The sequence below is a fragment of the Xenopus laevis genome, chromosome 3L, assembly GCF_017654675.1.
Source record: "Xenopus laevis strain J_2021 chromosome 3L, Xenopus_laevis_v10.1, whole genome shotgun sequence".
Taxonomy (NCBI): Eukaryota; Metazoa; Chordata; class Amphibia; order Anura; family Pipidae; genus Xenopus; species Xenopus laevis.
In genome coordinates this window covers 110,549,241-110,563,114 of record NC_054375.1, presented here as the reverse complement: position 1 = coordinate 110,563,114, position 13,874 = coordinate 110,549,241, and the positions used below count along the sequence as shown (strand labels likewise).

The 13,874-nt window shown below is 38.7% G+C and overlaps 1 protein-coding gene across 8 annotated transcripts in view; it reads left to right on the top strand.

Annotated features, from left to right (window-relative positions):
- The first annotated feature begins 4,083 nt into the window (after positions 1 to 4,083).
- usp8.L (ubiquitin specific peptidase 8 L homeolog) overlaps positions 4,084 to 13,874 on the top strand; it is a 34,679-nt gene continuing 24,888 nt past the window's right edge. For 2 of the 8 annotated variants that reach the window (XM_018250724.1, XM_018250715.1), the window contains exons 1-7: positions 4,084 to 4,903; positions 7,056 to 7,264; positions 8,593 to 8,816; positions 10,381 to 10,525; positions 11,459 to 11,544; positions 12,733 to 12,865; positions 13,273 to 13,324. In XM_018250724.1, coding sequence (XP_018106213.1) covers positions 8,713 to 8,816; positions 10,381 to 10,525; positions 11,459 to 11,544; positions 12,733 to 12,865; positions 13,273 to 13,324 — 520 coding nt within the window. In that variant the 5' untranslated portion in view covers positions 4,084 to 4,903; positions 7,056 to 7,264; positions 8,593 to 8,712. 8 annotated transcript variants of the gene reach the window in all.

The window sequence follows — 13,874 nt, the reverse complement described above, 5'->3', positions numbered from 1 at the left end:
GCCACACTAGGTTACAGCTTACCGGGCTTTTCTATAAATCCTGGCTTGTTTATGTACTGGTAGACTTATGACAGCAGTCCTGTCATAAGTCTACCAGTACATAACTCCAATGTCTAAAACAGGAATCTATAATTTTCCAAGCCAATATTTAGTCAAAGGGTTTTGACTAAAGTGATGTATAACAGTTTGCACAATGAACACAAAGGTCATGGTACACAACTTTGCAATATCCATTTTTCAGTGCTACTTACGCACCTACAAACAGAAGATTAAATTATGGTGGCCTGTTAAAACTAAATCTGTCGCACATTCTCACAGCTGCTATTTTTTTGTTATTTGTTTATTATATGTTGTTCATTTATACTGCAGGAAAACATCTACTTTGCAACTCTGCAACATACCGTCATCTTGTGGAGAATTAAAGGGGGACCCAAACATAAATATCTGTATAATAAAAGTTCTATTCATATTACACATGTTTTGTTTTAATAAAGCACCCATACCCGTTATAAAGGTATTTAAAAATCTTAGCTGTCAGTCATATATTACTTGCCCCTCCTCTGTGCCATAGGCATAGAGGCAGCGCAGGCAATTACTTTTTACTTTCCATTCTGTACTTCCAAGATGTCATTTTATGGTGTTAGGTTTGACAAACATCATAGAAAACTATTTTGCATTATTCTTGGAGTGACCGGTCCACTTTAATTCCAGTAAATGTACTTGTCCCATACGGCACCAACACACAGACAGCAGGTATTTTGGGCAAAATTATTGCCCGTTCCCCAATATGCATTTGCCAATGGTAACGAATGATAAAAGAAAGCGGCCCATGATGTTGCTCAGCACAAAAAAATGATGAACTGCTGAAGTAATTGCAGGCTCCAGGGGATCATATAAAGATAGGAAACCTGCGATGTTACATATACAGTAGAACCCCCATTTTATGTTTTTCAGAGGACCAGAAATAAATGGTGTAAAGTCCAGGGGAAATTTGCCACTGGTCCCTGCATCAGAACCACAAAAATGGATCAGAATGGATGACTGCAAATATTCGTCTGACTCAATAGTGTTATTCACCGTTCCGATCTACCTACAGCATTGATGTGACAGGTGGTAAATACTGTCACAAAGCAACAAATGTCAGGTACATGACCGCCCATGTTTATATGTCCTATATACAGTATTGGCATGAATAAAATGTACTGATATGTGGGCATGGGTTTTCTCTGTTGGAGGACAATGACAGTCAAAATACCTGTGTGCCATAACCCTCAGACATTTTGTACGTTTATTTGAGCCTGTTGATTCTGACCAATATCTATGTAATATTGATATTGGTTGGTGTAATGATAGGGCATGTTGGAAAACTTACCTACTGATGCATGAAGGCCACTATAGTTGCTACAGTTTGTTTTCATACACCCTAGAACAGGGGTAGGCAACCCGCGGCTCCGGAGCCTCATGCGGATCTTCATCCTGCTTGCTGCTGCTCGATCTTGCTGCTTTGCCTGTCACGTCGTCTATACAGCCCTAACACCTGCTGGTGGCTTCTGACTGCACACTCAGGAAGCCGCCAGCAAGTGCGAGGGCTGTATAGACGTCCCAGGAGTGACAGGCAAGACCGAGCCGCAGCACGATGATTCATCATGGTCCTTACCGCAGTCACACACTCAAGACAAAAGAGGGAAGATCAGCATGGAGGTTCAAAAAACAGTAGTCACCTTAAATAGATGAGAACACTAGCATTTAATCTAGTCTATTCAGTGTTTAATTTATTTCAAAGTAGGCCTACACACTGCACTTCTGTTTGTTGTATTCAGGGGCACTCCACCAATGAGGCGAGTTGAGCCACTTGCCTCAGGCGGCAGCGCCCCCCTGGTTGCCATGGGCGGCAAAATTTGCTCTCCTGGTAACTAAGTGCCGAATTTCCGGTTTTCAACCCAGAAATTTATCTCTTCTAGTGCAGAGAGCCCAATTGCGCACTAGCGACGTGCAGCGCCCCCCACCCCCTCCGGCGCTAAAAAGGTGAGCACCGTGAGGAGGGGTGGGGCGGCAACGGAAGGCCGTCTCAGGCTGCATAAAGGCAAGGATCGGTGCTGGTTGTATTCTGTTGTTGTAACAGTTGAAATTAAAAAAGGTTAAAACTTTTAAAAGTTTACAAACTGTGTTATGTTTTGCGGCTCCAAACTATTTTTCTTTAGTGGAAGAGGGAGCAAAGTGGCTCTTTTGTTAGTAAAGTTTGCTGACCTGTGCCCTAGAATAAAGATTTTCATACTAGATGGAGACATCTTCATCGTGCACTAATTCTGCAATTGAGAACATAAGTCAGCTGCTGGGTCACAAAATGCATGATTTACCAGATTAGACGACCAGATACCAAAGAAGATTTAACTGGCAACCACCCCATGAAGCAGTGCAGGGAGCAAACAACAAAGAACATATCTGATATTTGGGTGTAATTGCATAACGTGTTGGAATCCACAGGAGAAACCACTCTACTTCAATTTCTTTGATTTTAAGAACACTTAAAATGAACAAAATGGAGAGAGGCCTATCAAACAAAACAATACACAACGTGTTTTTTATGAATATATCAATATTTACACCCATCTGTTGTACAGTGCTGCAGAATATGTTGGAAATATAAAAATGTATGTTAATGATGCTGTGTTCTGTCTTCTCATATGGTATCTGTACATATGACCCATGGACAAGTGTATGGTCACCCCAAATGTCTAGCAGAGCAACTACCACAAGGAAACTATGGAATTGGTTCATAGGGAGTGCACATGTATATGTTTATTACATCCAACAAAATACAGTCACAAAAGAGTATATATATTATTGGCACATCCCTCATGATTGGAATGAAAACTTTTATTGATTTAAAACTGGCTAATAATGACAGCACCAAATTAGCATCATTTGGATGACTATAATCACTTTCAAATAAGGGTTCTTTGATTCCAAAAAGAAGAATGTGAGGATCTCCAATAATCAAGAGCTAAATATTTTTTACCTCTTATATTCCCTTATATTCTTTCATTCCCTCTTATAGCAAGCACCGTTTCAGTGTGTTACGTAGGATGCCAGTCCTACATGGAGCTGATCATCTGGCCATACAAAGTGACTGGTAGTGTGTTCATTATTGAACCACAGCACATTGGCTTTGGGATCATTACAGATAGATCCACAACTATATTGGGGGTTTTGTTTTACACCAATTGGGATCGTAAGAAACCTCTCAGAGTTTTATCTACCTGTTGTCACTACACATCTCATCTCAAAAATAAGGGTTACAGTGGGAACTTAAAGTTTCATGTGGCTAATGCAACTACCATAGGGAGTAGTGGGCCTATTACCACTTGTACTTAGCTCTGCACACTAACCCTGCAGGGTAAAGCTACAACTTACCAACAGTGGACAATATATTGTGATAGTAAGAAAACCACAGAAACAAAATGAACAAGGTGTCAGCATGCAAAAGGCAGTTGCAAAGGGACCAAGTCCCTTGTGTTTATTGTGTCAGATGCTCAAACATTGTTTTCAGAGAGTGACACTTCTTCACATGATCATTTGTATCATTACTGTAACTGACAAAATGCAGATATTTTGAAGACAGAGCTCTCAACCTCCAAAAGCTTGAGTTTGGGGATTTGTGTCTCACGCAGCAATACATTTCTGGGTTTGTAATGTCAGGTCCGAAACTTCTCCTGAAGCTAATGTAACCGTGACTGCTCCTAGTAAAGTGCTACCGTAAATTTTCCGACATGGAACTGGAAGTAACATCATGCACACGTGCACAACCCGTCATGAAGCGACAGATTCCATGCAGCACATCGCTCTGCTGACGTCACTGCACACATCAGATTTTTGTCCAAAACTCGTGGCAAATCACCAGAAATCTGCAGAATGCTTAGGAGTGATGGCCAGGGTTGCCATCTGGCCGGTATTTTACCGGCCTGGCCGGTAAAAATGATGGTTGATCCCAATGTTATTAATAGGGGAAAAAATAAATATATAGAAAGACCGGTATTTTTTTTCCAGAAAAGGTGGCAACCCTAGTGATGGGAGACCTGGGGACAGTGGTGTAACTACAGAGGAAGCAAAACCCTGTGGTTGCAGGGGGCCCAGGAGGTTTAAGGGCCCCCATGAGGTCCAAATAATGAGTCATTTCACTATCCACTGGTAGAACAGGACAACCTCTGGAAATGTTTAGGGCCCTAAAATAAATTTGCTGTGGGGCCCAGTAACATATAGTTATACCACTGCCTGGGGACACAGCTGAAAATATGGCAACTCCCCAAAAATAGGGGGACTGACAGCTGGGCATAATGTTCAGTAAACTAGCATAAAACATGACGAAAAAGGTGATAATTTCACTTGGACCTAGTTTGCACAAACTTTCCTCGGGGTCAATTTGGGAGAAAAGGCTGTGATGGCAGCAGATACTGTAATCAGCAAATTTGTTTTCTTTTATTGCGCTCTAACAAAAGGAAGAGTAGTCGCGAACAGCGCAGAAACAGACAGAAGCCCAGAATTACGCCGACATTTCACTCCCACTAGGCGGATATGTAAAGTTGTGCACGTCTGTGCGCTTCCGTATTGTGGTGACGCCAGTCTCGTGTGATGAGACTTGTGCATTGGGATTGGTGGCACCCTAGCACTTCACAAGTCTGCTGCTCACTGACAGCGGTGGGCCCGATAATCCAAGTAAGTGCAGTACAGCCGGGCCCACCTGAAGACCCAAAACCCAGCGAGCCCGGGACGACTGCCCCCGCCCCGGATGTCCGCCCTGATACAGTCATCCTGTTGTTCAGGTGATGGGGGCATGTCAATGACGTGTTTTTGTTTTTCCTGTAGGAAGTTTTTGTGTTTTCATTGGGAAGTACCGACCATATAGGTACGTGCACCTGATTCTCTGCAGTATTATCTGTGAGCCGTAAAGCGACTGCTCTTATTGGAAACAGTAGGAGACAGTGAGCAGCGATAACAGCACTCCTATAGGCGTTTGTGATAAGCCATTTACTAAGGGCTAGTGTAATGACGTCATTGCACACTTTCATGATATCACCATTATATTACAGCTTTCCCAGCTTCAAATTGATGATGTTGTTTTGGTGCAGAGGCGCACGTAGTGATTCCAGGCATTTATTATCCTGTCACACAGAAGGACCAATGACAACAGGCGCCTGTCATTCCCAAGTGATTCCCAGCTGTATAATATGGCCACCAGGACGCCTGGAGTCATTGTGTATCCCATTGGCCTAAAGGTGGCCATAGAAGCAAAGATCCACTCGTTTGGCGACATCGCCAAACGAGCCAATCTTTCCCCGATATGCCACTAACGGGCATGGCTATATCGGGGGTAATCTGAATGTTGATTTTGTCGGTCGGGACAAAATCAAACCTGTTCGATCGACCAAACGACCAATCTCCGCCGGACGAAAAATGTCGGGACTCTCCATACACTGTCTGAATTGAGGATTTGTACGATAGGATCTTTGCGTCTATGGCCACCTTTATACTCAAGTTATCTGTTTGTTTGCCTCAGTTAAGCATTTATAACTGTGGGCAGCAGGGTTGCCAGGTCTAATTGTCAAAAACAGCCAAAGTCGGCTACAAAACCAGCCCACAACTAGCCAAGAGGCACTTCAAAAGTAGCCAAAAAATAGCACAATATGTGCAGTGAAAAAAGGCTAAAAAATAAATGGACATACTCTATGTGTAAATGCAACTTTTTAAAATTTTCACTTTTTTCCGTGAAGCAAAATGGGACACAGTCACCTGTCACCAAGGGCATTATTACAGAGCAGGGCCCAGGAAGTATAGGGGCCCCATGAGGCCCTAATACATATACAATTTCAATAACTATTAGCAAAACAGGTCAACCTCTAGACATTTGGTGGCCAGTAGATTTTTGCCCCAAAATTGTCTGAAATTAAGGAAAGTAACCAGAAAACATGAGAATGCCTAAGAGGGACAGGAGACTGGGGTACTGAGCCTAAAATCTTGTAACTCCCAACTTCTTCACAAGTCAGTCCCATTGCATGCTGGGTATTGTAGTCTTGCATTAAACTTGGCAGTTACCAAATTGTTAAACAAAACTATATTACCCAACATGCATTGGGAGATGCAGGCTCTGCCCATTAGGGCAAGAAAAAACTTTGGCTGGTTTCCAAACAACAAACCAGTCAAAGGCTCAAAAAGTAGCCCAAATCCGTACCTTGGCTAGTTGGTACTTTCAAACCTGCCTGGGCTTTAAATTAGTATTCCAATTTGACTGGAAAACCACCAACCTGGCAACCCTGGTGGGCAGCAGTGAAACAAATGTTACTAAATAAATGTAATAATTCAGGCCCACTACTGCCCTGTTTGTGCTCTAACTAATGGGATCTCAGCTAATGGGATGGACCATCAGGCCATTGCCATTTGCTCCACTTGCTGCTGTATCATCATGTGTGTTTTTTTATTTCTTTACATCTGTGACTTTGGATGTTTAATGCTGCAAGTGTTTTAAGCTTCCCCCCCATAACTGGGTAAAAAGATGGATTGCTAACTGGGGAACATACAGTAGATCTCGATTGATAATTTGACAAATGAAGCTGCAGCTCCAGATGAGGTGTCATTGTAAAAACATCCCCAGCATACACAAAGTGCTACTGCCACATTGGTGCAGAGTTTGGGGGTTCCTATCATAATTTACTAGTGCTTTTTTCACAGTGCTGCCCCATTTATACGCATACTTAAAGTTGTTTATCTCTCCAGAAAAGGCAAATATTTATTGCCAGCAAGACTCTTGTTTTACATTAGATATGAAAAGTTAAGCTCTACTCATGCTAAACTATTTCAAATACAATGGTGGTATCTGTAGTCCAAATGTGGGCCTTCCAACCATATTGGACCCAATATGGCTGCTTGCCTTGCTCAAAAATACCTTTTTGCTGTCAACTTTATTAATTTCAGAAGCAAATACACAATTTATGTAAGTGTAGCGTAACAGGACACCGTATTTAAGTAAATATGAAGCCTTTTATATTTGTTTGATCTTACAGGCTCATCTAAACTAATACATCGATAAAAAAATGAAAATTTACAGTTCAAGTGAAGTTGGTCTTTCTTACTGAATAACAAAAAAGGTTGTAGCTAGCAAAAAAGGCAAAGTAAAGGTGGCCATACACGCTACAACATTCCCTACGACCATGAAAAGAAAGATCTTTCGTCCACTTTACTAACATGAAGAGCTGAATCCTCAGAGATGCAGGTAAAAACAAAAAGAATCCCCCAGATTGTTAAGACGACCAATATCCAAGGCTTTTTACCGTTATAGGACCCCTTGTCTCCCACCACACCTGCACAGATTGTCATACGAAAGATCTTTCATAAGATAAATATTGGTAAGTGTATGGCCACCTTATATCTTAGTTGAGAGAATTGGCTTTTGGATTGTTGAATGAACTGACTTCATTGATATTGTCAGTGGTGGGTTAATGCTAATTCAAGTCACATGTATCCTTCAGCTGGTGAGCTCAGTAGTGACGCACATTGCTCCTTCAGTTTCAAATATGCTGAGTTAAGAGTGGCACTTCTGCTGTACAGTGAGTAACTCCTCCTCTTTCAAGAAAACTCTCAATTGGCTGCTGATAATACTGTTTATTTGTAGATCTAATAGTGTTGAACCACACTGACAAAACCTTAAAAACTGTAGATGGGCTATGTTAGTGGCTGTCTGTCCATTTTAATTACACAAATAATCCGCTTTGATCAGTTTTTCTCGATGGGTGTTTGGCTTTTGTCCACAGTTATTGCAGTCCTCTTTGCATGTAAAACCCATAATATCTGTTGAATCCCAGTTTGGAGAAGTCCATGTGTGTAGCCAAATTTGTCTGATATGCAGCTTTCCATCTGTCCTAACAAATGGATAATGGTGTTTATGACCTGCTTATGCAGATTTATGTAGAAATATTTTATTTTGTATTGATACAGTTTTCTTTTATAAATGTTGATCAGCAAGATGTCTTTCTCAGTTAGTTGTGAGCAGAAATAGGTTTGATAGAAATGTAACTTTACCAGTAATCACAATTTTTTAAATCTACAATTCTGTCTGGATCTCAGAATCCTAATGGTTGTCCAATGGTGTGATTGTTTGCTAATAGAATGGATGGAAATATGAGGTTTGGAGCAGCTACCGGGATAGCGAGTGTCCTTGTGCTTCAGGGTTCTTTGAGCAATGGCACTTCTGTTGTATTATCTGTTACTTTTAAAGTTATTTGCACTGTCTGTGTGGGTTGAACATAAGTGAAAGAGCTAACGTGTTGCCAAATTGCACAATTTGAACAGACGGCAGATTATTTCTGCCTTTTTCTTTTATGTATTTTGTATTATTTGCCCCTAATGTAGACCGCAAACGTGTAGGGCCTATGCTTTTGGGGCCATTCTTCTAACTACTTTCTTTTGATGAAATAAAATGAACTTGTTTTATTTTTGAGTGTGCAATCGTCGCTTTTGTTGGAATGTGCCAAATTGCACAATGTCTCGAGAGGTATGTGTTTAAATATAAAAATGGAAAAACCTTTTACATTTGTTTTGCAGGTCTTTATTTTGTTTAGCCCTACAGTTGTTCGCCTATAATGCCTGTAAATGTTTCATAAAGGAACACTGTAACATCAGGAAACCAGTTTATTGATAAGAGAGGAGAATTTGCAGCTCGTCATGCCTACAGTGTCAGCACTTCCCAAAGAACTGTATCTCTCTAGCTCTCTATCAGATCTTAAAAAGAAAGCTGAAGTCAAACCTGACAAGACTAGCACAAAAAGGTATGCAATCTTTCATTTTTATTTGCATAACAATGTCTCAGAATTCTTACTTAATTCCTTGTTAGTCTTAATGCAATAATACTGTGTATTTTGTTCCTATATTTAAAGGAATAATGCATCCTATTTGTCCTATAAACCCAATATATTAAGGCCCCCATACATGGCAGATATAAGATGCTGACAGATTAAGTGCCCAGTTTATGGAGCACTCCAACAGGCTTCCCCAATCGATCTGGCCGAAAGTCTTTGATGCGGTCTTCGATTCGACTGCCCTTTTCTCCTTGTTATGATCCGATTGTTGTGCGATTGGATCATCCCCGATATCGGGAAGAGATCCACTCATTTGGCAACCTCACCTTACAAGCGGATCTCCATATGTATGACCAGCTTTAGGGTTTACTTTATATCTACTTCAAGCTAAAAGTATTGACTTGGGTTATTCTGCATTGAGAATTTCATAATCTCTTATGTGGATTTCAACGAAAACAGCTATGATTTCTCTTTTAAACTCTCAACTAACTAATGAAATATTATTAAGTGCTGTAATGTATGAATGATGGCTTGAATTTAGTATTTTTTGATGGGCACATACCCTTATTTTAATAAAAATTGCATAGAAATCTCATCATATTTTGTCATCCAAACTCATAACTGGCCTATATACTTTTTTGCTGTGCATAATTTAAGTAAATTTTTCTTGGAAATGTTTGATTATTAATTAATTTTTTTGGACTGGGTCATTCCCATTTTTTATGTAGGGCTAGTCAACATGTTTATATGGCATGAGCTACATATATAATATATAAGTGTACCATATGAGGGCATAGTTTGAATGCTCAAGTTACCCTTTTTTATTTATTACTGCTAAGAACTCTGAGAATAAGGTTGTCTGTATATAATTTTTCTTTGCAATAATTAAAATATAAATATAGAGAAGGAATATTTAGCACACAGAATATGTTTTTCTATCAAACATCTTTTTTTAATGGAATATGAATTGAGTAGTGCACTTTGTATTGGGATACTTTAAAATACTTTAAAGAGTTTGTTAATATTCAAATTAAGAAGAGAGTGATATTCTGAGACAGTTTACAACTGGTTTTCATTCTTATAATTTATTATTTAGCTTTTTATTCAGCAGCTCTCCAGTTTTATGTTTCAGCAATCTGGTCCAAATTACCTTAGAAACCTGCATTGATCTGAACTAGAGACCGGAATATGAATAGGAGAGGGCTTAAATAAAAAGATGAGTAGTAAAAAGTAAATAACAATACATTTGTAGTCTTACAGAGCATTTGTTTTTAGTTGGGGCCAGTGATGGGGTCAGTGACCTCTGCTTGAAAGCTGGAGTCAGAAGAAGAAGGCAAATAATTCAAAAACGATAAAAATGAAGGCCAATTGAAAAGATGCTTAGAATTAGCCATTCTATAACATACTGAAAGTTAACTTAATAGTAAACCACCCCTTTATGTTTCTTGAAAAAAAAGTGTACAACACTATTTTTAAAGTATAATAAAGCGTGTAATTGTTTGATTCCTGTAATGCCTGTATTTTCTCTCTAAAGCTATGTTTCCTCTGCTTGTAAAATATTTCAAAAAGCAGAAGAGTGCAGACTGGAAGGAGATGAAGAAAAAGCCTACGTCTTGTATATGAAATATTTATTTGTATTTGAACTGCTTAAAAAAAGATCAGATTTCAAGCAAAACCAGGTAGTGTCCATTTTAATTCATATGACAGTAAATGTTATGCTTAAGAAACACCACTGCTGTGTCCACTAAGAATGCACCAACCACCTCATTTCGATTTGGCCAAGTCCCAAGCCAAATCTATACCTAGCATGAATACTCAAATTTGATATAAAGCAAGGAATTGCATAATTTAGTTTAAAAATGGCAAAATTAGATGCTCAGATCTTTAAAGGGACATGCTTTTGTGTTCAACCAAATTGAGTCCCAACCAAAAACTGTTTGGTTTTCAAATGATTCTTATATTTGGTGCTTGCCTTCAATGTATTTTTAGTCATTTGCATTATAAAATGCCTCTAAACCTTTGTTTTTAATGCCATTTTTATTTTCAAATAGAAATATTTATATGCAGGAGTGTATTTAGCCTCTGTGTCTTCCAGATATAGTCTTCCCAATGCTGCTGCTCCCCTGCTCTTACCTTTTAAGCATTGGATTGGTTGCGCAACTTTTGTCCAACTATTGCCTGTATGTTAACGTAGTTTTGCTGGCAGTGGTTCTGAATCTCATTGAGCCACCCATAGGCTGTATTAGGTTGATGCCAGTCGTCCTGTTTGACCACCACCATATTGGATCCCAACCCAGCATTGTCCCAACAGAATTTTCCAGCTTTCCTAAAATATATCGGACTGAGCCTTGATAAGATATCTGTCAGGTAGATTATCATTTTGCCTCATAAACTCTCATCTTACTCAAGAAGATTTGTCCAAATACCAAAAGTTATTCAAACCGTATTTTCCAAATTAAACCTTGAGAAAAATGTACTTATTTGCCTTCAGCACAAATATTACATTAAATTATTAAGGGTTCATGTATTTGGCATTGGAAGGATTTGGTGCATTTCTAATTAGAATTAACTTCTTGAAGTTGTTTTACATAAATGGTTTGTTTCAATTATAGGACTATTATAAGTCCTTACTTGGTCCTTCCACTATCTTAAAGTCTGTTGAAGAAGCTGAAAAACTCTCAGAAAGCCTTAAAAATAGGTAAGTAATAAAGTCTTTAGTTTGCTAATGAAAATTTATTTTTTCAAATTTTGTTGCTGTTACTAAAGCTGCAGGCTTGTATAAGTATAAGTATAAAGGTACTTTCTCTGCCTCACTTACCCACAAATAGGTTAGCATATACGGGCACAAAACACTTCCTCATTGCATTGCCATTGGCACCCCAACAGGAAAATTTTATTTTTTTCGAGTGTTTTTGGTTCATAGGAGTTCCCTATGTACTTCCCAATGTTCTATATACAACATTATTTGTTATTTTCAGGCATAAGCAAAACATTCTCGTTTTGCTGCACCTGATCATAATAAATAATTAGAATTGGTGATGTGCATATTATTTAGCTAAAATACATCCTTGCCATTTGGTAGATTGTGTTGACTCCAGGTATTTTTAAATCTACTCTGAATCTCATTATCTGTCACTTTCTGTGTTACACTTGGGGTGCTAACTAGTGTTCATGGGCTTTAAAGGGGACCTGTCATTTTAAGAAATAATTCCTAATCTTAATTTATGATGTTAGTCAAGCAAAATACATTTCACTTACACTATAAAAAATAAATTAATTTTGAAGATGCTAACTCTGCACCATTCCAAAATCTTGTTTATGTGTCCATGATGGGGCACCTGATACCCATGTCTATACACTCAATACATAATTAGATGGTCAGGAGGGTGGGGGAATTCGAGGAGTGCAGTGAAATCTAGGAAGTACAGAATGGAAAGTGAAAGTAATTTCCTGCCCCGTCCCTAAGGCATAGAGGAGGGGGCAGGTAATATATGATTGACAGCTGAAAATTTAGAAGAGCTTATAACTGGAATGGATGTTTTAATAAAAATAATTTGGGTTTTTATGTTTAATTTGAAAAGGACTTTTATTATACAGCTTTTTATTTCTGGGTGACAGGTCCACTTTAAATAGCTGGGTCAGATTCATGAATGCCCATCAACAATGTCATTGCATTAGTACATGTTTAGCACTCTTAACAACATGTATAAAAATGGAAACTGGCTGCCAACTAGGTGATTTTGTCCAAACTGGTGGCACCCTGTTTTTATGCATTCTGCTGAGCACAGCTCAGGCAAACTTTCTATGTTTGGCCTTTTTATTATTAGTAAGTTGTTTTGTTTTTTTTTTGTTTTTTTGATACCTAAGTAATTGTATATTTACACAGATATGAAGAAGCTGAAGTACGAAAAAAATTAGAGGAAAGGGAAAGGCAAGAAGACCTGAAGAAAAAGCAGGGAAAACTATTTCCCAAAGACTTTCCTGAAGATGTACCCAGTCAGCTTAATACAAATGCGACGGTAAAACTTCCATAGTTTTAGTTGTACATTTCATATTACAAATTTACAACAAAACTCTCAAAACTGGCCTCCTAATATTCAGGCCAGTTCAGTGATGTATGGGATTATTGGTCATTCTGGAGCTACAACTGGCATCTTGTGCCAATCACTCAGATCAGTTTAATTAAGCATCCAAGTGCATGGCCAAAATGCAATAATATTCGACTGTCACAGCCTACTTCACTTCCAAATTCATCCCTACATGGAAATTACTGACCAACTTGATGTATTTTATCGATAGTAACTGCAATTGACTGCTGTTATTGACTTTATTTCTTCTGAGGGCAAATCCTGGTCACAGACATACATAGTCTTATAGAAACCCTTCTCTAGTTTGTGCTACAACATTTTCCTTTGTAATTTCATAGGTGAATGGGGGGGGAAATGAAGTTTTGTCAAAGGAGCCAGAACCTGCAAAAGGTAATCTTTGTTGTTTTCTACATTAAACTTACAGATAGATACGTTTGTCATTTGTTATCAATATGATTACAATGTAATTAAATACTTACAGTGTATGTGGAACTGACTTGTCTTAGGTTGTTACAGTACTTATTTCAGGTTCAATTCCCAATAGCAAAAATTTGGATCTGTTTACTACAAATTAAAAACAAACATCCGGTTGCTTTTTATGAGTAACCGTAAGTTCATTGATAATTATGGAGCCCCATACTATAAAGTTAGCAGGGCTGCCCCCCCATAGGGCCCCAATTATTAGCCAATTGTGAAGACTGGAAATCAAACTTTACCAAAGCAGCAGAAGCATGAGACCTTACAAGGTATGAGGTGCATATTGGCTGTTAAACCCATGCGCTCTTTTTTAGACATGCAAAGTTTTACTTTCATTTTGCATGCTTCTGTTTATTCAGAGCAAAAAGGTTACTTTTTTAGTTTTTTGTTTTTAAAACATTTTTTAGAGGCTTAAGGGGGCAAATGGGCTTGCTTCTTTTTTCTGGGGGCCTTTCTGTGTAGT